Source organism: Hemicordylus capensis, chromosome 2 (assembly GCF_027244095.1).
Source record: "Hemicordylus capensis ecotype Gifberg chromosome 2, rHemCap1.1.pri, whole genome shotgun sequence".
Lineage (NCBI taxonomy): Eukaryota > Metazoa > Chordata > Lepidosauria > Squamata > Cordylidae > Hemicordylus > Hemicordylus capensis.
The window spans coordinates 399,565,154-399,589,239 of record NC_069658.1 but is presented as its reverse complement, the minus strand read 5'-3'; the positions used below and the strand labels follow the sequence as shown (position 1 = coordinate 399,589,239).

Sequence of the window (24,086 nt, the reverse complement as noted above, 5' to 3'; positions counted from 1 at the left end):
ATGGATCCTTTAGGGGCTGTATAGTCCTCCCCCCCCCCCAAAAAAAACCCCACTCTTGCTCAGACCTGTGGGTTTTTGTGTGTGAGAGAGAGAGAGAGAGAAAGAGAGAGAGAGAAGATGTTTATTTGGGGGGGGGGGGGTTGGCGGTGGGGAATATAAGCTAATAAGATCCAGGATCCAAAATTACCTGGCTGTACCTCTGACTGCCTTGGTTAACAATCATTGATCTGTCCTCTATGAATTTGTCTAATATCAGATTTTCTAACAGCAAAAGTGCCTTTGGAAATCTAAGCAGGAAAGCATTTCCTCCTGTTTTTCAGAAGTTCACAAAATGGAATGGCATGCTTGAGCATTGAACTGAATGTAAAGGAACAGAGGGGAGAAGATGCCTTGCTCTCTGCCAGAAATTATGTCACTAATTATACAGAATAAGAGCCTGTGACACGTGTGCAACCACAATTCACCTAGACAACAAAAGATATAATAAACAGTCTATCTGGGAATGGTTCTGCATGTTTCCTGGCATAATATATTGCACTTTGCTCAGAAAATGCAATTCCGCACAATGAAACCACAACCTGGACAAAATATGTGTAAGCAGTACAAATGGGAAACCCATGCAGATGTCATGTATGTACAGAGAGCTTGTACATGTCATGTATGGCGAGGGGGGGGGGAGAGAGAGGGAGAGGGGAGGGAGGGAGGGAGAGAGAGAGAGAGAGATTGTACAGCAAATTCCCAAATGGCTTCATTTATTGGAATGTGACATACTCACCCAATCTCCAGGGGAAAGCCCCAGAGCTAAGAGCTGGAACTATTACACAGACAAATTATTTGTGATGCCTTTGATCCTTCTGTAATCCCGAGGAGGATTAGATCAGAGGCCTTTTTCTCCCAGTCAACTCAAGATACCTTCTGCTTTCTGAATGCTGTAAGCAGATGTGAGGTGGGCCTGCTCCGTCTACATTTCTAGCAGAATCAGATGATAGAATGCTGAGGGAGTAAAATGAGTAAAATCTCTGCATTTGAGATTACAGGTGTGTAGGTTTGTTTTGTTTTACCATTTTGAATGATCCCCATCATTAAACAAATACCAGAAAACAAAATACCTCCCAGAAAAGTTATTATTATTTATTTAGAATATTTATACCCCGCCCCTCCAGTACACTACTGCTCAGGGCGGCTCACAATAAAAACAGAAAACTAGCACAAGGGAGAACCCTGGCTGCCTTTCTATTTGCAGGGAATCTGTAATGTAAATGAGCATGTCATATGTGGGTTCTTCATCTGCAGTCTGAAGTGGTACAGTCCACTCTACCAGTGCAGCACTCTGCTGCCTCATTCTACTGCCTATAGAGAGGCCAGATCTTACCCCAGGCCACTGAGGGCCAAACTGTACATTAAGTTAAGTGCGTAACTGGTCTTTGTGTACTAGGTCGTCGTCCCCTCCCCCCAAACTGCAGGCACAGAGAGGTCCAATCCAGCTTGGGACCATGGCACAGGGAAGGAAAATTGAATCCTTTCCCATCTGATCTGGTTCTCTTCCCCACCTATTATTTAGGAAAACAATATGCACACAAGAGCCAATAACATTGTCAGGAACCCACCCTGACAGCCCTCTCAAGTACAGGAAGGTGATTTGTTTTTATATTGTTTTATAACAGTCTCCAGGTTCTGGGAATTTATTCAGTTTTTACTTTCTTTCGCTACCACCCTATGATTACTTATTAACCTGCTCTCAGTACTCAACACCTTGGTTATGTAGCCCTGCGAACGCAGGATAGGTGTATATGTTCAGTGTACAAATGAAACAAAACTTGAGGTGCAGAACAAAAAAAAAGTTTATTGTTTACAACTGATTGGAATAAAGATCTCTGCAAGGCAGGGCACATAAATTTCTCTACAAAGTTGATAAGTATGTCAGCCGTTTAACTCTCTTGAGTGCTTTTTCCTTCTTGATAAAATGTAACATTTAGGGAGGTGATATAACTGGGACAGAGGTGAATAAAACTTGGTTTGCAGACTTAGTGAATCAACTCAGACCTTCCTGTCTGTCACCAGGTTTCACTACTTCACACCTTTTACATTCAAGATTTCTTTCCCAGGCTTAACACTCCCCCACTTTTAGAGCACTGTCCCAGTGTACTGCTGGTTCCACAGTCTCCACACTTCCATCAGTCAAGTCTCACACAAATCCATGAACAATCTGTCTTGTTCAGATCACATAAACCAATCTCTCTGCTACACTCTGTCCAATCTCTCACTCCTAACCCAGCTCCAACTACCTCCACCACCGTCTTCTCACCAACTGTCCTTATTTAAATCCTTCCCCTTGAACATTCTGTGCCCAGTTACTATGGCAACACACACACACACACACACACACACACTCTTTCACTTTCCTGCTCCTCTATATATGTTCCATCACAAACATGCTTAACATCGCATGTTGTTTGACCCTGAGGAGAGAGAAAATCCATCATAGCAGCATAACAAGCTCTGATGAGGTCTGTGTTCAATAGTTGAACATGGGCCCCATCAGATAATTTCTTCATAGAGGAAATTCTATGGGAAATAAAATGGGAAACAAAAATGTTGTTAACTCCTGAATGGCTGGGCAGAAAGCTAGAACTTAGTTCCCTATCCTAGAACTCGGATAGGGGTAGTATAAAACACATACATGTTTGTAGGGTGCCCACCACCTACATCTTCCTCCAGTGCTGAAGGCACTTTTCCCCCCACCTCTGCAGGTGACAATTATGACATCACCTGTGATTTATTATAATGTGCTCATTGTCTCCTTGGTGATGTTTGAACCTCAAAGGTCAGGCGCAGTAGTGTGGAGAATGCAGGAGAAGAAGAAGCATCTCACAGGGGCAGCTAGGTTCTCCTATCACAAGAATATGAATACAACAAATATTTATATACTGCTTTCCAACCAAAGTTCCCAAAGTGGTTTACCTACAGAAATTAATTTAAATGGCTGCTTGTCCCCAAAGGGCTCACAGTCTAAAAAAGACATAAGAAAAAGACCAGCAAATGCCACTGGAGGGATGCTGTGCTGGGGTTGCATATGGCCAGTTGCTTTCTCCTGCTAAGAGCATCACAACTTTAAAAAGGTGCCTCTTTGCTCAGTTAGAAGGGTTAGATGGGATCATCATGACAAAGAAATTGTGCTCCTTTTAAGTATGCAAATGAGCAGTAAGGCTGTCTGGTAAGAAATATCTTTCTGTTCTGGAATAGGAATTTGTAATGGATGGAGGCAGTTTGAAACCAAACAATCCAGCAGATGAGGCAAGTATTTCAGCATCTCTAAATGCCGTTTGTTCATGTCCTTTCTTTGGCTCTGTAAATAACCTTTGTCTAGAGGTGGGGGGTGGGGGGAGATACTGCATTGCCTGCCCCTTCACCCTGGAAATAGGCCAACTTGAATAGGAAACTACAGGCAAATGGACAACAATAAAATAACTTTCATTTTGTGAGTCATCTGGAAAAGCTTTAAAAAACACAGATTACAATTTTAAGAAAATTAACTCATAACAAAAATTGTGATGCAAAGTAACGAATGATGCAAGGTAAGGAACATAACTTGATGCACTGCTTCAGAAAAAGGGAAGTGAAAAACTTCAGATATTAACATTACCAATACAGACATAAGTGCTTTATTTCTTAAAAAAAAAAAAAAAGTAGCCAATTTGGTTTCTTTCCCACAGAATAAAGGCAACACCATCACAATGTGCTTTATTAGCAGGAAATGATTTGGTTTGAAATGCATGGTTTTCATTCAGTTTAAGAAAGCAACAACCACATAATGAAAAGATACACATCATCTGGATACTGGTTCACTTGTAGAATTTTAATGATTTCTTAAAAGTTTCTAAAACTTTTAAAAGTATCATAATTGCTTTGTTTCATGGCAGAAAGTTGCAAAAAGTTTTGGAGTTCCCACCTTTCAAGCCTCATTTGGAAGAAAAATTCTTGCCTTGATATAAAAGTAGTACCCCAATTTTTGTACCCCATGTTATAACTCCAAAATAGCGAGGCATAAAGCTCAAAATGTATATGGGAGTAGCACATTAAATGTGTGGAAGTTCAAGGACATCTGTCCACATATAGGAACACTATTTGAAATTTCAGACCTTTCTGCCCAGCCATTCAGGAGTTAATATATTTTTTAGTTTCTCATTGATACCTATGGGGAAATTATTATTTAAACCCAAAACTCGGTCATTGCTTCCCTAGTGGTGGCCTGTGTTCATTGCACACATTTGCTCAATTGTAGATCCACCCAATTTATGACCCAGAAGTTCTTCAAGAGGTTGTTTAAGGAAGCAAAGGGAGCAGCACACATGCAGTGAGAATGGCCTTGCAGGGGCTGCAAAGGGAGCGGGCTCTCAGCCTGCCCAGGAACTGAGCCACACTGTCAGGGCTGAAAGTGGCATGGGGCACATTACATTGCTTTCAGCCTGGCAAGCACCCTTCCCTCCATATGCTAAATTAGTAAACAAGAAGATGGCCCAGAGGTCTCTACACCTTTACTCCGCGGGTGGGGGCAGTTATGTGGCTCAGCTTTCTCACTTTATAGAGGGAAGGAAGGATAACTGCTGGGCTCCTGACAAGCACTGTTCTCTCCTTCTGCAAAGTGAGAGTGAGAAACATGCCCCCGGATAATCTGGCCTAGTTGCAGAAGTTTTTGTAGAATGCTGTAATTTGAATGGGGTACATTTGTGGGCGCCACCTAATGGAGCAGTGAGGAAATGACTTGATTATCAAGCCAGAGGTTGCCAGTTTGAATCCCCGCCGCAGGTATGTTTCCCAGACAATGGGGAACACCTATATCAGGCAGCAGTGATATAGGAAGATGCTGAAAGGCCTCATCTCATACTGCGAGGGAGGAGGCAATGGTAAACCCCTCCTGTATCGTACCAAAGACAACCACAGGGCGCTGTGGTCACCAGGAGTTAACACCGACTCGATGGCACACTTTACCTTTACATTTGTGGGCTGTGGGGCGAGGGGAGAGAAAGAGAGAGACAATGACTCTCCTGATGCTTCCAACGTGCCCTATGTACTCTACACAAATCCATGCTCTGTCTCCTGTTCTGCATGCCCAACCCGACTTGCACGCATACACACACCAACATTGTTGGCAATCCCGTGCAGCTTCTTCCCCAACACCAACACCCCTACTTCCTGCCTTCTCAAGTCTGCCCTCACGACCACCCCCCCTTTCTGTGCCAGGGCCACCTATCCAACTAGCATTCCCTTCCCCGACTCCGCTCCTCTTTTCACTCTTCCTGACCAACATTTACTGGATGGTGAGGTTACCAGGAAAGAAGGCATCTGTGATGGGATAGGTCCATGGAGCTGCATGGAGTGTGTTCCCAAGGCTGGACCCTCTAACGGGAAGCAGCTATGCTCAATGACAGTAAATCAGACCGGCAAGATTAGGCCTTTCACTGCCTAATCATGAGCTGCTTGGGCTGGAGGACAAGTTACTGGAACTGGGAGGAAATAGACGCAATAAATAAAGCATGACTGTTAACATCTGGCCTTTGCCATGGGGTGAAAAGTAGCCGCAGGGTGGGTTGTTTATGGTTCATTCACTCATTTTATAGGGCTCCATGGTCCAGGGGGCAAGAGGGCAGGAGCAGCAGAGAATGTTTCTCTGTGCCAAAGTGTTTAAAGGGTGTAGGCATATGGATCTACACGTGACTGTGTGTGAATAAAATTGGCCCCAAGCTTTGCAGGTTTCTTTGTACATATAGGCAAGCCCAGGCAGGACAGGTAGGAGGGTAGACTGGACACTTCCGAGAAGCACTGAGCCCCAATTAAGCACCTAGTTGCTTGGTGTTGATCTTGTCCCAGTTCCAAACGCCTTCCAGATCTTGAGAACAAGGCATATTGCTTCAACCACAAAGAGAAGAAGGTTTAATGGAGAGCTCATAAAACACGTTTATGCAGCTGTGCTGGGAGCTGGGGTCAGCTCTGCCGTGAAGGCTTGTCACTGCGCATGAGACGGGGCCAGTTTTCCCAGAAGCAGAGTTCACATCTCTGATTTCCTTCCTGGTAGTGGCTGGGAAAGCATTGCAAAACACACACAATTCTCTTCAGGGCAGAAAATGGGCCAAATTAGCCCTGTGTGCAAAGATGAGGAAAGGTTGTTGGGTGCTTTTCCGATAACCTTTTGACCGGCAACCTACTACAGTGTTGAGGGACGGGTGGGCAATAAAAGGCCATTTTAGAAAGAAGCCTGGAATATGACCGCATTACTGGAAGCAGAAAAATCAGACTTCATACGTGATGCTGCCTGGCTCTCTTGCTTCAAAGCCCTCCTCAAGCTCTGTTCTTAATTTTGAATTCTCTGGCCCAATCCATTAGTCCTCACCTCCAACTACAACAAAGCCTATGAACATATAACTGCATTTATTTGTTCATCGTCATCGCCACTGCCTCTACAACCACATCACTACTAGCTGTGGATCTTCCATGGCAAGGTCCTGTTCTACAAAAGAGAGTGGAAGCAGAAGAAGTGTCAACATTATTGGGGGCCAATTAAAGAAGTTAGTGGAGATGGCTTCACTTTGCCAATAACATGGTGAAAATCTTCTGTTCGGAGTTGGCAAGGCTGCCAGCATGTCCATCAAAAAGGTGCAGAGCCTACAAAGAGGCAGACAGAAGCCATGCATTACCTTCGAGAGAGCTGCTTGTTGCAAAGTTCTTGTCAATGCAGGGGAGACATTCTGTGCAAATTGTTGAAGGAACTAGTTTGTATCATGAAAATCATCTACAGGGGTCAAGAAACGGTGGTGGAGCCAGGGAACAGAGGCCCAGGTTTGCCCCGTCCCCAGCGGCCACCAGTGATGCTCCTTGCGTGTGATGTCATACGCACGTGGGTGTGCCCTGATCACCGGAGGGCCTGTGTGAGCCCTCCGGAGCTCATCCCCAGCCAGCATTTACTGTTTGGGTGCATTTCCCTTTCTCTCCCTCGCTGAAGGGAGAGAAAGGGAAATAATGCACCCATCCAGCAAATACTGGCTGGGAATGAGCTCGGGAGGCCTCACATGGGCCCTCCGGAGACCAGGCTATGCCCACATGATGTCATGCAAAAAATTGGTGTGGCCCGAAAGAGAAATAAATGTACTCAGACAGCAAACTCTGGAGAGCTTGCACAGTGCTTCTGTGGCTCACAGCCAGGTTCTTTGAACCGGTCCGCTCAATGGTGGTTCCACCCATCAAGAAATGTTGACTCAGTTCACCAGCAAGACAAAAATCTTACTGGTCAGATGGTCCCTCAAGCTAAGTTGGTACCTGTGTGCTGTTGGGAAGAAGCAACACTAGCCTTCCACATTGCATAAACACAATCGTACCTGTTTACCTGGGAGTAAGCTCCATTTAATTCAATGGGTCTTACTTCTGAGTAGACATGCATAAGATTGCACTGTGATTTAAGTACTAATCTTTCCATCTGTTGTAAACAAGACACACACACACATCCCACTTTGAAGTAATCATTACAATCCTCCAATCAGTGATGTTTTTGTTGTTGTTGTTTGGTGGGGGAAGCTTTTTTTTTTTTTAAAGTGGGGATGCAGCCATGGAGGAAAGAAGAGGGAAAGGGGGGCTTTCCCCATGACAACAGGGCTCTACCTACAGGGGGTGCCCAAATGCCGTAGCAAGTGCCAACCCCACAAACTGCTTTTCTCCATAGCATCTAGCCACCGTGGAGGAAAGGTGGTCAGAGGCACTTGCCTTGGTGACTGGGCTGGGTTCCACAGAGGGAGCCTCTCTCGCCTCTGCTTTCTTCCACACCTGCCTGAGTCCAAGCCTCAATGGAGAAAAGCAGAGGGGGAGGAGGGCTGCCTCCACAACTGGGCTCTGCCTACGGAGAGAGCCCAGTCACGGAAGCAAGTGTCTCTGGCCTGCTTTCCTTCACGGCAGCTAGATGCAATGGGGAAAAGCTGGAGACACTTGCCCTGGTGACTGGGCTTTCCCTTGAAGCAGAGCCCAGTAAGAGAGAGAGCCCTTCCTTTCCCTCTGCTTTCCTCTCTCACAGCTTGGATTCTTCCCTTGCTGTTTGTATCCAGGAAAACCGAGGAAGAGAGGGGCTGCTTCCCTGGGTGACTTTGCTCTCATCACTGACGAGTAGACAAGTGCATTTCCCAAGCCCTGATCATCTGTATATAGTTGAGAATTTCATATAATTGCATCACCATGATTTCAAGTTGGGTTTCTGGAAGGTGTAACTATGCAGAGTTGGATGCCAGGACTTCGGTGTTTTAGTTCATTCAATCAAGTCATAGACATAGTTTTTATTTCGGTCTTTGACCAGCACAACAGCAAAACAGACAAAAAGAGTTTAAACAATCTACACCTACAAAATAAAAGTCTCTGTAAAGTTACTTAGTGTAATAAGTGGAAGACGCTAAAAGTTAAAACTATGAAGATAAAACTATATATAAGGGTTAATCAAGACTAATTACAGAGTGACAATGATTATAGAGGTAGCGAGACAGCAAAATTATATAATTAATACAGAGTGGTGTTAAATCTCATAGAATATTAGTTCTTAATGAGCTCTGATCGAATTTTGCTAGCTGTGAGGCAAAACTTAGCCACATTATAAGACCTAGAGTCATTCTGATCTGCTAAAACAGGGATGGGGAATCTTGGACCGCCTGCAGATGTTGGCCTACATTTCCCATAATCCCTAGCTATTGGCCTCTGTGGCTGGGGATTATGGGAGTTGTAGTCCAAAAACAGCTGGAAGGCCAAGGTTCCCCACCCCTGTGCTAAAAGGAAATTCAGATAAAAGGAATCAGTACAGCCTGGATATGGACTAATATCTAAGCAGATAAGCTTATGTTGGATATCACGGTAACAGTGACAGTACAAGAGTACGTGAGTTGTTGTTTCAATCTCACCAGAGCCACAGGGGCAAAAACGCTCTCCATATGGAATTCTTTGGTATCTCCCTTCCAACACAGCTGTGCACAAGGCATTGCATTGGGCCAATGTCATGGCTCTGCAGTACTTTGGGGTTGTTGGCTGGTTCAAATAGTTGGCAGGGGTAAAACTCAGAATCTGAATGCCCAAAAAGGCACCAACCGGAATGGAGTCCTGATCAATTTGGCGCTCCATATCATAGATTCTTTCCCTTATTTTGAATCTGACGTTTTCATAGCCAAGTGTTAGCAGTGTGGTGGCGGGGGGGGCGTAATAGTATAGCCTTTCCTCCACCCCTTTTCCCCACCTTGAGTGCTATATATCCTTTAGCACCAATGGAGCTAATCCGATGGGACAGAAAATCAGCTTAAGCCAGAATTCAAAAATAATAATCCAAGCCCTAGCCTCTATTTTGAGCATCCCTGCTTCCAGCCACAGTACCGCCCTAGGAACGCAGCTGGGGACTTGAAATATAGTCTTCAGGAAATTGGATTGAACCACTTCTAGTTTAGCAAAGTTAGGTTATATGCCCAGCTGCACTCCATAAAAAAGCTATGGTCGGACTTTGGCCTCAAAGAGTTTAATAGCCGCAGGATAAAATGGGCACCCCTGGAGTGGTAATAAGATTCAATTGCCTGTGAGCTCTTCTTAGCATTCTGACTGACATATTCTCTGTGCGCAGATCTGGAGCCAGAGGCCTGGAATATTATCCCAAGGTACTTAAATTGTTTTACTTGTTCCAGCTTGTACCTTAAATCAAGTCAAAACCAATAATGTGCTGAGCTAACCCAGATCTGTATCCAAAGCAATTGCATGTAAGGGCTTTCCCAAACAATTAAAAACAAGCAAACAAACCTCTTTAGCATCACATCCACCCTAGCCAGGGGCGGCCCTTTCATTAAGCAAGGTGAGGCAGTTGCCTCAGGTGGCAGATTGTTGAGGCATCAATAGGGTGCTGTGCCCTGCCATGGCCACTGGAGCAGTTCTTTGGGACGTATCTGACCCATGCAAGCTTCGCAAGCTGCACCTCTCCTCATATTCTTTGCAAAGCTCATGAGAAGTACAAGGAGAGAAGAGACTACTAGCAGCTTTCCCTTCCCCCTGCACCCCCCCCGCTTTTCCAAAACATAAAGGTCAGTTTTGAAAGGGAGCTGGCCCATACCAGGGGCATGGGACTCATTCTGCACCTTCTTTCAGACACCGCAGTATATTGGGCCACCCTTGACCCTAGCCCAAATCCAGCACCCACAGCAGAATATCCCAACTAGGGGTGGAACTACCTTTGAGCAGTAGGGTTCAAAGAATCCAGGCCGCCAATGAAAAGGGCCACACGAGACGCCCCTTGTGCATGATGTCACACACACGTGGGCATGACCCGACTGCTGGAGGGCCTGCTCCAGCCCTCCGGAGCTCATTTGTAGCCAGTATTTGTTGGCTGGCTGCATTATTTCCTTTCCTCTTCCTCGAGCGGAGAGAAAGGGAAATAAAGCAGGCAGGCAGCAAATGCTGGCTAGAAATAAGCTCTGTCCGGAGAGCTCACACAGGCTCACAGGAGCCTGGACACATCCCTTTTGCACATGACATCACACGCAAACGGGACATGCCCAGGGTCTGGAGAGCTCTGAGCAAGCTCTCCGGAGCTCAACTGCAGCCAGCATTCATTGGCTGCCTGCATTATTTCCCTTTCTCTCCCTTGCTGGAACCCTGGACAAGCCCTATTTGCGCATGACATCATGTGCATAGGGCATCACTTGTGCGTGCACGGCAGACTGCAGCAGCGGGGCATAACAGAGACCACCATTTGCCACAGATCCCATCTTCATGCAACGGACTGGAGGCGGGATAGTCTTGCTACAAGGAAGATAATCACATTTCTGCTCCGTGTTTAAAGAATCAGGAAAATAAATGTGGCACATGGAAGAAGAAGAAATACCCTTTTAAGGAACATGGTTAGCTTTTAACTTATTCTAATGAAATACATATGAAACTCTCCTTTTCTTAGGATCTCACAATACGTTTGTTTTGACAGAAGCCCTATGAACATATAATGTGCACATGTTCAATGCATATATAATCTGTGTACATCTGTACACATGTACAATTATCTGTGCATTGGGCTGGTTCAAATACTACTTCCCCCACCCACACGATTAACAGGGGAACATGCTGAGAGCATGCCTGTCATTCAAACTAGTATTTGGAATGCGGGCAGAGTTGCCATTTGGACAAATATCTACCCCTGCCACCTGCCACAATGCAATAAACTGAAAAACTGGGAGGGCACTGGGACATCTGCAAAATACATCATGATAGGTGTGCTCTTGGCATGCCTCCTTTTAATCCCATGGACTGGGAACCTATCATCCAAATCAATTCATAATGTGCCATGTGTGGACAGTAGTACACTTCCTATCTGAACTCTGCCTTTGAGGAGGCCTGTGCCCAGATTCATTTTCAAAATAAACTGATCTCAAGTGTGCCCCAAACCTTGGGCTGCCACTGCTCCTTTCCAAAGGATGAATTTGGCATTTGCAAGCTCAGTGTGTGCTGCCATCAGCTGCTGTCCTTGTCCCATGTTGCAAAGGTGGAGTTGGGGACTTTGATCCGTCCCATGCAAGCCTTTGAAGCACAATTCCAACATCATTCTCTCTCTGGCATCTCACTCTCCACCTGTTCCAAGGCAAGGGAGCAGCAGCAAGTACCACTCATCACTTTTTGCAGCAACATCACTTCTGCCCCCTATCTTTTGAACAAGAGGAGAGCAGGAGGAACAAGATGCAGTAAGCAGGAGGGAGAGGTGGTGGGTGTCGGGTGCTATGTGACCAAAGCAGTGACAAAGGATCCAATCCACCAACTGCCCCAATCCACCACCCAAGGCAATGGCCTCCCTCTGCTCCTCATTAGGAGACTGCCCTGACTCGTGTTATTGACAGCAGGACTTCAAACTTATGATACAATCTCACACAGATTCTCACTTGTTATTCCAAGCACTTTTGAGCCCCTCTCGACTTGTTCTATAAAACTCCTTTGTAATTCGCCAGGAGAGGGGACTGCCAGCGACAGGGCCTCCTCCTGTGTTGGCTTTGCTCCTCTGGTAAAGTATCGCAAGGGGCAGATCGGGAGCCATCCGTTTGCATCTTGCATCGCAAAGATGAGAGCTAGAAGGGCGTCGCTCCAGGGGTTGGGCCAAGTGCCCCCTCAGAGAAGTAGTTTGCCCCCACATGCCCCCTTCTGTTCCAGAAATCTAATATGTGGGCCACAGTTCGCCCACCCATAAATGCCCTTTGCCCGTGACTGTGCGCCCCCACTCAATGGTTTTTCTGTCCTAGCTAGTCAAGTTTTGCAAGAGTTCGTCCGACCCTTGCAAGTTCTTGCGACTCCCGAGGAGAGCGGGGCAGGGGGCGAGAGACGCGAATTTGCAAGGGTCGGAGAAGGAACAACGAGGAGATGAGCAGAGTCAGGGCGGGCCGCCTCCGGGCCTGGGGCGGACTCCTGCTCCCCTTTGCAGAGGGTTGGAAGCGAGGAATTGGGAAGGATCCAGATTCTCTCCCACTCTCCCACTTTAACGCCATTGGAGCGGGGACAGGGGTTGGGCCGGTGGGGAAATCGGGGCAAAGCGGCATTTGGCTTCTCATCTCAGGCGCCCCCCAATATCTTGGCCTGTCCCTGACTCCAGCAAACAAGAGAAAAGAGCGGATCCGTCTTCCTCAGGCGAGGGAAGTTGGGAACTGCCGGCCCCTTACGTAGACGCCGGTTACCGGGCAGGAGGACTGGAGTAGGCAGCGCGATGCAGGGAGGAATGTGGTGGTTGGTTCTCATCTCTCCTGAATGCTGGGGGGCTGACTAATCCCAACAATCTTACCCTGAAAAACGCAACCCGAAAGCTCGCCAATGAAATGGGGGGTTGGCGGATGAAGCGCCGAGGAATTCGCTTCCCGCTATGGGCTCCTTCTCAAAAACGCCGCTTTTCGTTAATTTTCACGAAATCGGAATAGAGTAGCCAATAACCACCACCCGGGACTACACCCCCAGCGCGCTGGGAAACCAGCTGAGATATCGCGGTGCTTCGAAGCATGCTGGGATGGGAAGTGGGACCGCAACCCCGGCTTCCGCGCGAGAAAGAAGAACTTGTGGACTCTGTTTGGGACAAGGGCGCTGCAAACTCAGCGGAGATGTGGGCGCTAGCATCATCACCAAGGGTGGGCGGGGAGGGCGGGCGCAGGGCCTTCGCTCGCCCCAAGGAGCTTCATGCGACTGCGCTGCTGATCTATTCTCGTTGGGCGCCCAGTAAAGCTGTCCTTACGACCCGTCGGAAAGCTGCTTGCCGTGGATTCCGTAATAGCTCCAACCAGCAGGCGAGTCGGTGCCGACGGGTAGAGGCGATCCTGTTCCAGCCTACGCACGGGTGCCAGGCTGTGGGCACCCCGTTAGAGCTTTCTAGGCACGGTTCCTACAGCCAGGGATTTAAAGCCAGCTTGATCCGACACCAGCCTTGCTCTCTGTGCCAGGGACTTGGTGATTGGCTGACCACATCTCAGTATTGTCACCAAGGTGCTGGCGCCCCTTCGAGCCACTCCAGGCATAGGAACCAGTGCCAGGCCTTAAACAATCACTTCGCCCACCCACAGTCACAGTGGCAGAGTCTTAATGCTCGTCCCAGGCACCGCTTGTTCCTGAGAGCCCAGTCAAGGCACTACAGCCGAACATCTGTTGCTGGCCAGCGTTGTCCCTTTCTCCCCTGGGGGTCCCAGCGGTTGGCTGCCTTTGCCCCAGCTAACAGGGTTGGCACTTACCGTGACCGAGCAACCAGTGTCCCGGTGGGGACCGAGTGCCATGTGGTGGATCTGCGCAGTGACGCCGTGACTCGGCCCAGCCTCGAGATGAGACAAGCTATGGCTCAGGCAGAGGTGGGCCATGATGACTACGACGAGGACCCTACTGTGAAGGGTGAGTCTGGAGGAAGGGGCATCCCCATGTGCGTCCTGCAGACTGCAGGGGTGCTCTGTCTGGAGTACAGCTCTGCCTCATACCAGGGGTGTGTGGATGTTCAGTCCGATCTCCAAGAGACTACAATTCCATGCCCCCCCCCCACAACCAAACCTGTTCAATACAAACCAGTAGCACACTGAGCACCTGAGAACCCTTGTATGGTGGTGTCCATCCAGTGACTACATTCCACTGAGGACAACTTGCAAGTGGAGGGGAAAGGGAGGAGAGAGTCTGTACCTGAGTTCCTTGGGAGTATAAGGGACCACAGGTGACCGATGTGTGTCAGCAAGCTCCAGTGGCAATGTTAATAATACTAAATGCTTGCTGGCACAGGAACAGACACTGATTTGCAACCTGGCCTAGGGAATACAAGCCAAGCCACAACTACTTTTCTTATATGATTGTACTGAATACAGGCATATCCCTGCTAACTTGGCCAAAGAGGCACCTTTTAACATGGTGATTCTCTTTATTTAGCAGGGGGAGATCAACTGGCCCTATCCGCCCCCAGCACAGTACCTCCAGTGACTGTTGCTGGTGTCTGTCTTGTGTTTCTTTTTAGATTGTGAGCCCTTTGGGGACAGGGATCCATCTTATTTATTTTTTATTTCTCTGTGTAAACCGCCCTGAGCTGTTTTTGGAAAGGTGGTATAGAAATCGATGTTAATGTGCCCATAGCTATGATTGTATCATTCCATGCACATCTGAAACCCTAGATTTCTCCTTCTTGTACTTTTCTTCTCCCCTGCAGAACTGCAAAGTGTAGTGGCTGACCTTCTTGGAATGGAAGCGGCTTTGTTTGTTCCTTCTGCCACCATGGCTAATCTCATTGCTGGTGAGTCTGTCTTACAGGAGGCGGTCAGAGCAGTTGGGTCATAGCAAGGAGAGATGACTGCATTTTGGGGGTGGGAATCATGCTACTACTGTTTATTATTATTTATATAGCATCATCAATTTACATGGCACTTTATAAAGTAACAAACAAAGTTCAAGTCCCTGCCCCAAGGAGCTTCCTCTTACCCAGAATCACCAAAAGCAATTTAACTGTGGGATGAGAGTTCCTAGCTACGGCCTCTAGATGGCACAATAGACAATGGAATAATGGCTGACAGCATCTGTCAATAGCAATGAAAGCAGAAACAATAACTGTGCATCTGTGGAAACCTCTGTGGCTGGTTCATCCCATTTTCTCCTGTTCTCTGACCCTGATCCATGTGGCTCCCCTGTCCCCACCATGGAACTTTCCATTCTCACCATTGTTCTCTCTTACCACAGTTATGTGCCACTGTCGCAGACGAGGGGCACAGCTTCTGCTGGGGAGGGAATCTCACATCCATGTTTTTGAGCATGGAGGGGTAGCACAGGTAAGTGGTGCCAGATGAGACCCTGCAGTGCCAGCCATCTCTTCTGCTTGATGCTGTCATCTCCTAATGTATGGCCTCTATGCAACTTTGGTGCTGGTGTGGTGTGGTGGTTAGAGTGCTGGACTAGGTCCGGGGAGACCCGAGTTCAAATCCCCATTCAGCCATGATACTAGCTAGGTGACTCTGGGCCAGTCACTTCTCTCTCAGCCTAACCTACATCACAGGGTTGTTGTGCGGAGAAACTTAAGTATGTAGTACACTGCTCTGGGCTCCTTGGAGGAAGAGTGGGTTATAAATGCAAAATAATAATAATAATAATAATAAGAAGAAGAAGAAGAAACACTGTAGGAATAATAGACTGGACCCAGGCTGAGCTAGAGACGCTGGAACGTAAGACCAGGAAAATCATGACCATCAATCATGCTCTGCACCCCCGCAGTGATGTAGATAGGCTATACCTCCCTCGCAGCTCAGGTGGAAGAGGAATGCTGCAAGTCCATCAAACAGTAGAGGAGGAGAAAAGAGGCCTTGAAGAATATATCAAGGACAGTGAAGAAGATGCACTTCAGATGGTCAATATCGCGAAACTATTCAACACCAATGAAACCAAGCAGGCCTACAAGAAAGAACAAGTCCAGAACCGTGCAGAAAAATGGAGAAATAAGCCCCTGCATGGTCAATATTTGCACAATATAAGTGGAAAATCAGACATCACCAAGACCTGGCAATGGCTTAAGAATGGCAACTTGAAGAAAGAAACAGAGGGTTTAATACTGGCTGCGCAAGAACAGGCACTAAGAACAAATGCAATAAGAGTAAAAGTAGAAAAGTCAACAACAAACAGCAAGTGCCGCCTTTGTAAAGAAGCAGATGAAACAGTGGACCACCTAATCAGCTGTTGTAAAAAGATCACGCAGACTGACTACAAACAAAGGCATGACAAGGTAGCAGGGATGATACACTGGAACATCTGCAAAAAATACAAGCTACCTGTAGCCAATGGGACCATAAAATTGAAAAAGTTGAAGAAAATGAAGATGTAAAAATATTATGGGACTTCCGACTACAAACAGACAAACATCTGCCACACAATACACCAGATATAACTGTAGTCGAGAAGAAAGAAAAAACAAGTAAAAATAATCGACATAGCAATACCAGGAGATAGCAGAATAGAAGGGGGGGAAAATAGAAAAAATCACCAAATACAAAGATCTACAAATTGAAATTGAAAGGCTGTGGCAGAAGACGACCAAAATAATCCCAGTAGTAATTGACTAATTCCAAAAGACCTCAAAGAGCACCTCAACACCATAGGGGCCACAGAAATCACCATCAGCCAATTACAAAAAGCAGCTTTACTGGGAACAGCCTATATTCTGCGATGATGTCTATAACAACTGACAATAAAATTCAGCCATCCGAGGTCCTTGGGAAGGACTCGATGTCTGGATAAAACAAACAAGTCAATAACACCCGTCTGACTGTGTAAACAAGAAATAATAGCAAAGGGGTTCAAAGAACCCAGGCCCCCTAGCTCCCGAGCCCCTGCTAACTGAGCAGAGAAGCACCTTTTAAAGTGGTGACTCTCTTATATTGAGCAGGGGGAGAGCAACTGGCCCTATCTAGCCCCAGCACAGCATCCCTCCAGTGGCTGGTGGTGGTGTCTACCTTATGTTTCTTTTTAGACTGTGAGCCCTTTGGAGACAGGGATCCATCTTATTACTTTATTATTGTTTTCTCTATGTAAACCGCCTTGGGAACTTTTGTTAAAAAGCAGTATATAAATATTTGTTGTTTGTAGTTAGAGACCCAAACAAGAAGGAGAAACTGAGGGGCCCCCAGCTGTACCCCTCCCTTTTTTCTCCATTATCTCCCTCACTCGAGGGGCCTCACTCGAGAGGGGCGAACACAGGCCTCGTCTCCCCTCGCTACACTTACACCAGAAAGTGGCAAGAGAGATGCATAGTATTGGGGGCTCAGCAGGTCCAAGACTGGATATTGATTGAGGGCATTTTCAAACGGAACACTAAAAGACATTTGAACCCCTCACTCTAGCATTTTGTGTCATGTAACAAATACAGGAGTGAATTCAGAAGAATGATTGAATGTATATACCCCAGCCAATGCAGACCTTGTATTCATGGCAGGAACTGATTTAATCATCACATGAGAAAACTGCCTCAATCCCTTGAGTAGTGGATGGCATCTCCACAAGAGAGGATTAACTGCCATTTGTGTCTCTATTTCGGCCTGGGATTTGAGAATCCAGCTCAGAAACAGCTAGATTTAGTGCTCCATTGGAATGATTCACAAGATTCCAAAAGCTTATCTGGGGATGCCTTTAAGAGTGGAGGGGGGTTATACTCACCCCTCCCGCTGCTTAAAGGGTAAGTACAACCCCCCACCCAAAAGGCATCTGGGGGGAAATGTGGGTGATGAATTGGAGTGTACAAGTGGAGAGGCATATCTTTTAGTTGTGGGAGTTATACAAATCCCATGTGCTGTCAGCTGCCAAAGAATATGCTTTCACTATGTCACAAAAGAGCCAAGATTAGATGGGACCTAGCGTTCTAAAGCTTTACCCAGCTTTAGTGTGATAGCTGGGCCTTGAGCCATCCCTATGTGTCCCTAATCCTGTAGTAAAGTTGGTTCAAATCAGCAAGGCAGTTCACAAGTTCGCCCACGTGAGTTAATGTTTCTGCCACCTTGAATAGGGGTGGATGACAGCATCACAAACTACGCAGTTGAGGTGTCCCTACAACTGTTCCAAACTTGGTTCAAATCAAGTTGTTCACGTTAGCCCCCTTGCACCTCAAATGTTCACACATCCACCCTCTTGAGTCAGGATGGATGGCATCATTACATACTACACCACTGAGGTGTACCCATGTGTCATTCACTACAACTTTATTTGGTTCAAATTGGTTAGCCGGTCCACAAGTTAGGCCACACTTGTGCCTCAAATGTGCATGCATCCACATTTTGAAGTGGGGTGGATGACATCATTGCAAACTACACTATTGAGGCATCCTTATGTGTAGCAAATTTGGTTCAAATTAGTTAAGCAGTTCACAAGTGATCTCATAAGCTTACTTTGCTTAAGGAAAGTAGGCTAAAAACAGGGAGGGAAACTTGGTGATGTACTTCCCCCTAGTGGCTATTAATATAAGATGTGTTTTCTCCTTAGCACTATTTAATCAAATATTTCATGCATTTGTATCTTGTTACTCTTCTTGAACTCATAATAACATGACATATCTGGAAAATGGGACCTCTTTGTAATAATGAACTTTAAACCATTCCAGTTAACGGTTCTCAGTCAACTGAGAATCGACTAGGAAATTATGTTCTCCCTCACTCCCTTTGTCTTTGCCGCCCCATCTGCCTACTCTTGCCTGCCAGAACACCTACGAGATGCCACCTCTCTTTCTTCTTTCTAATCCCTACTTATAATCTACCTTTTTAAAAAATAAAGCCTTCATAACCCCTTAGTCCCTATATCCTGTAATAAACAAGTAAAATATGTGGCATTGAAATAATGGTATATCTTCTCTTGTTTACACCTGCCTCCATTCCCACCACCACCATTCTCAGTTGTCTCCCCTATGTTGGATTATAGATTTAGCATCTGCGTGCCCCTTTTGAGCAGGTACCTGTCCTCTTGTACATTGTAAAACCCCATGCACACTGATGAAATAAAACAAAGAGCTTTTCAGAGGCCCAATATAGTGACTTAATAGGAACGAAGAAGAATACAGTTCTCTAGTATTTAACAATTTTCACATTTTATTTAAACTTAATAGTTCCTGATGTAGTTTTCTAGCCACTACTTTAGCCATGAGTGGGAATGAACCCTGAGTTCCTCAGACTTCCTTCCGGAAATTTCTTCTCATCCCTTTTGATATAAAACTTTTGTGACCCATGCCACCTGCTGCCTCATATTTAGAACCCTAGATTTGATGCTCTAATGGCTTTTGGAAGAGCAAGATCCCTGAATACAGGGGATTATTGCCCCAACTATATGATGTTGATCCCTACTAGATATGGGGTACTTGTCATCTCTCTCCTCCTAATCATAAGAACAGCCCTGCTGGATCAGGCTCAGGGCCCACCTAGTCCAGCATCGTGTTTCACACAGTGGCCCACCAGATGCCACTGGAAGCCTACAGGCAAGAGTTGTGGGCATGCCCTCTCTCCTGCTGTTACTCCCCTGCAACTGGTACTCAGAAGCATCCTGCCATTGAGGCTGGAGGTGGCCCACAGCCCTCAGACTAGTAGCCGTTGATAGACCTCTCCTCCGTGATGTTATCCAAACCCTTCTTAAAGACATCCAAACTAGTAGCCAACACCACATTTTGTGGCAAAGAATTCCACAAGTTGATTATGTGTTGTGTGAAAAAGCACTTCCGTTTGTTGGACCTAAATTTCCTGACAATCAATTTCATGGGATGACCCCTGGTTCTAGTGTTATGTATGAGAGAGAAGAATTTCTCTCTATCCACTTTCTCCACACCATGCATGATTTTATAGACCGCTATCATGTCTCCCCACAGTTGTCCTTTTTCTAAACTAAAAAGCCCCAGGTGTTGTAGCCTTGCCTCATAAGGAAGGAAGGTGCTCTAGGCCCCTGATCATCTTGGTTGCCCTCTTCTGTACCTTTTCCAGTTCTACAATGTCCTTCTTTAAATTGTACACATTTGTAAAACAGAATCTGTAAGACAGAATTGTAAGACAGATGCCTTAATGATTTCTAATTTTGCTATGTTTTGCAAAATGCACATCACTGTCGTGCCAGCACAGAGCTTTGAATTCAGTTGATCCAGTCAAGGGATTTCCTTCTGCCAGAAAAGACAGTGAGTAGAACAGCCTGTGCATGAACTAATATTCAACTTGTGTATAAGCAAAGCACCATAAACCTCAAGGGATTGCTTCACTCCACGCATTTATGAGGGTCAGTCAGTGTAAATATGAGGTTCTACTTTATTAATAAATGTCATCATTAGTACTGTAGTCAAGGCAGCATGGCTCACTAAGGGAGCCATGGCTCACAGAGAAGTGACCATGACTTTGTACGCAGAATTTCATTTTCTACAGATGGGAAATTTCATTTCATTTCACTTTCTGTGCACCAAAGCATGCATTTAAAATGAAGAGGATCAAAATTCATTTTCCATTTCCATTAGAATAAGGAATCATGTGCAGGCTGCCCCTGCCCTGATACTGCCTCACCCATCCCTTTTGTGCTGGGACAGGTGGCGGGAGTCCACTCAGAGATATTGCAGGACCTGCCGGATGGACTTCTCAGCCTTGATGAACTGGAGCACAAGATACAGCAGAGCCATGCCAGTCGGTACCACCCCCACCCTGAGCTCATCTGTCTGGAAAACACCCACTGCTCAGCCGGGGGACGAGTGCTACCCCTTAAGTATCTGCAGCAGGCAAGTGTCATGAACGGATCCCTCCTCAGCCCAGCTGAACTTTTCTGAAATTTGTCACCACTAGTTGGATGGATACCTGTTGTCACTGGCACCTGTTGTGGGTATTCTGAGCAGTATTGAACTTCAGAAAAGTTCAATTGTAACATAATTTTAAAAAACAGCTAAGCTCTTCACTCAGGCTCTGTTGTTTGGACCTAATGCTTTTTAGCAGTTTCCTGTCTGGAACTTTGGACTCCTCTGATCCTTGGAGCCAACTGCCCAGGTGAAATGCAAGATGGCCCTTTGACTTTTCCTCCAGAGCTGGAGTCCCCCTTCAGTAATCTAACAAGCACCCCATCCCCAGGTCATTGCCACATTAGCAGAGACCCCAAAATGTTCATGAGAAAGGCCAGGCACCCTAGAGCACTTCCCTCTGCCTCATCCAAGCCTTTCAGGTGCTGACTGAGCTCCATCCTTCGACACAGGTGCACCAGCTAGCCCAGCAGTATGGGATGCGGATACATATGGATGGTGCCCGGGTGCTGAATGCTGCTGTGGCACTGGGTGTGCTGCCAACCTGTATCTCCCAGCATTGTGATTCCATCTCCTTGTGTGTCTCTAAGGTAAGGAGTTGGCCTGGGACTCTGAAAATGGTGGCTGGGGAGATGGTAGAAGCCTAGCTCCCATAAGGCTTGGACATGTGTGGTCTAACTAACCATGATTTGTGTCAAAACTCCGTGAACGTTTCTGGGGTATTCAGAACTGAGTGCCTTGCCAGGCTGCATGTATTGGGCCCATAGGGGTTTGGGGGTGGGTGCAGAAGAGTCTCTCCGGACTTTGTGCAGGGTCCCTGGGAGGAAGAGTCTCCAGGGCCTGTGCACACAGCCGCCCACGGCTCCCATTTCTTCTCTCTCTTTGTTCTCCAGGGTGTGGGTGCACCATCTGGAGCACTCCTGGCTGGATCCAGAGAGCTCATAACTGAGGCCTGGCGTGTGCGGAAGCTCCTTGGAGGTGGGATGTGTCAGGCAGGGGTTCTGGCAGCAGCTGCCCTTGTGGGACTGAGCCGTGTGGAGGAAACATTGCAAAGGGATCACGACAATGCCAGACGCTTTGCTCAAGGTGCCTGTTCTGTAAGGGATCAGCAGGGGATCGGCGGGGGGGGGGGCTAAACCCAAACTCCTCAGCACAGTTAAGGCTCCCTACTCCCTTGGTCATGCACATAGCACAATACTTTGGACCAAGGTCAGAGCACAGACTTTTCTCCCTCTGGCACTGGGGTGGAATCCCCTTTCATCCCAGTTCCTGCAGGTTAGGCCTTCCTGTTAGCTGGTGGAAATCTTTCCCATTTTCTCCACCCCACCTTTCCTGTGGTAGAGCATTGCTGTAGGGGAACTCACACAGTTGCAATGCTTCAGCCTTCCAACCTCAAGCATCTTCCTTTGCAGGTATCTGTGAGCATGGTTCTCCTCTCTGCTCCATAAATCCAGCCCTGGTGGAAACGAATATCGTCATGGTGACGGTGTTGGCACAATGGCTGTCCCCTGCCAAGCTGTGTGAGCTCATGGAGGCTGTGACTGTAGAGGAGGTTGCTGCCACAGGCCAAGCCATCAGCGTCCAGCTCTTCCCATGGGGCAAGCGTTGCCTGCGTGCTGTCTGGCATAGTGACATCTCCACTCATGACACACAGCGAGTGGAGAAAAAGTGGCGCTTTGTACTGGACAAATGTGAGCAGGAACATGCTGGCACACTCTGAAACCAGACTACAGGCCGGAAGGAAGCTGGTGCTTGATATCTTTTAATAATTTTTAAATAATTTGGAATTTAAATTATTTTAATAATTTGTTTCAATAATTGTTTTGTTACTGTTTTTATTTCTGTTTTTATGCTACTGTTTTTATTGTTGTATTTTAATCTGTGTTGATTTTTAAATATCCTTTTAAATTTTGTACGCCGCCTAGAGATATACATATCAGGCGGCATTAAAATATGATAAATAAATAAATATTGACATGAAATAAGACCAAAACCTTGCCTTGAAGAAGCTCAGAATGTAAGTTTGTGATTGGTCAGTGTACCTTGCCAGTTGCAGGATCTAGCCAGGGAGCCAATCCCTGCCACTCCAGTGCCCCTTACCTGACAAGTAGCCTGCTTAGCAGAGGCCCAGGCTGCAGTAGCTGCCAGCATCAGCCATCCCATAAGAACATAAGAACAGCCCTGCTGGACCAGGCCCAAGGCCCATCTAGTCCAGCATCCTGTTTCACACATCCTGTTTCACACAGCATCCTATTTCACCAGATGCCGCTGGAAGCCTACAGGAAGGAGTTGAGGGCATGCCCTCTCTCCTGCAGTTATTCCTCTGCAACTGGTACTCAGAGGCATCCTGCCTGCGAGGCTGGAGGTGGCCTATAGCCCTCCGACTGGTAGCCATTGATAGACCTCTCCTCCATGAAGTTATCCAAACCCCTCTTAAAGCCATCCAGGTTGTTGGCTGTCACCACATCTTGTGGCAGAGGATTCCATGATTGTGTTGTGTAAGAAAGTACCTCTGTTTGCTGGTCCTAAATTTCCTGGCAATCAATTTCATGGGATGACCCCTGGTTCTAGTGTTATGTGTGAGAGAGAAGAATTTCTCTCTATCTACTTTCTCCACACCATACATGATTTTAAAGACCCCTATCATGTCTCCCCACAGTCATCTTTTTTTCTAAACTAAATAGCCCCAGGTGTTGTAGCCTTGCCTCATAAGAAAGGTGCTCTAGGCCCCCGATCATCTTGGTTGCCCTCTTCTGCACCTTTCCCAGTTCTACAATGTCCTTTTTCAGAAGTGGTAACCAGAATTGTACGCAGTACTCCAGGTATGGCCACACCATAGTTTTATATAAGGGCATTATAATATTAGCCGTCTTATTTTCAGTCCCCTTCCTAATGATCCCTAGCATGGAATTGGCCTTTTTCACAGCTGCCGCACATTGAGTCGACACCTTCAACAAGCTGTCCACCACGACCCCAAGATCCCTCTCCTGGTCAGTCACTGACAGATCAGATCCCATCAGCGTATACTTGAAGTTGGAGTTTTTCACCCAATGTGCATCACCTTACACTTGCCAACATTGAACCACATTTGCCATTTTGTTGCCAACTCACCGAATTTGGAGAGATCCTTTTGGAGCTCCTTACAATCCATTTTGGATTTCACTACCCAGAAGAGTCTGGTGTCATCTGCAAATATGGCCACCTCGCTGCTTACCCCTGCTTCTTCTTCTTCTTTTTTTTGCAAATTCAATTTTTAACTGCTTACCCCTGCTTCTAGATCATTTATGAATAAATTAAAAAGCACCAGTCCCAGTACAGACCCCTGGGGGACCCC

General features: G+C 46.6%; 1 protein-coding gene across 2 annotated transcripts; it reads left to right on the top strand.

The window, feature by feature from the left end:
• The first annotated feature begins 13,026 nt into the window (after positions 1 to 13,026).
• LOC128348149 (uncharacterized) lies at positions 13,027 to 22,739 on the top strand. 2 transcript variants are annotated; one of them, XM_053303803.1, is made up of 7 exons: positions 13,027 to 13,893; positions 14,687 to 14,770; positions 15,211 to 15,299; positions 20,555 to 20,740; positions 21,205 to 21,342; positions 21,646 to 21,838; positions 22,165 to 22,739. In XM_053303803.1, exons 1-7 carry the CDS (start codon positions 13,119 to 13,121, stop codon positions 22,470 to 22,472), a joined length of 1,773 nt encoding a protein of 590 aa, XP_053159778.1. In that variant the 5' UTR covers positions 13,027 to 13,118; the 3' UTR covers positions 22,473 to 22,739. The 2 variants fall into 2 exon arrangements, with proteins under 2 accessions (XP_053159778.1, XP_053159779.1); XM_053303804.1 differs by lacking the exon at positions 20,555 to 20,740.
• Positions 22,740 to 24,086: the final 1,347 nt, after the last annotated feature.

Bases quoted from the DNA above. Each gene is read 5' to 3' on its own strand.
- LOC128348149 (XM_053303803.1), top strand. From the start codon at position 13,119: ATGTGGGCGCTAGCATCATCACCAAGGGTGGGCGGGGAGGGCGGGCGC. The intron at 15,300-20,554 runs GTAAGTGGTGCC...GTGCTGGGACAG, and splicing joins AGCATGGAGGGGTAGCACAG to GTGGCGGGAGTCCACTCAGA. The intron at 20,741-21,204 runs GCAAGTGTCATG...CCTTCGACACAG, and splicing joins CCCTTAAGTATCTGCAGCAG to GTGCACCAGCTAGCCCAGCA.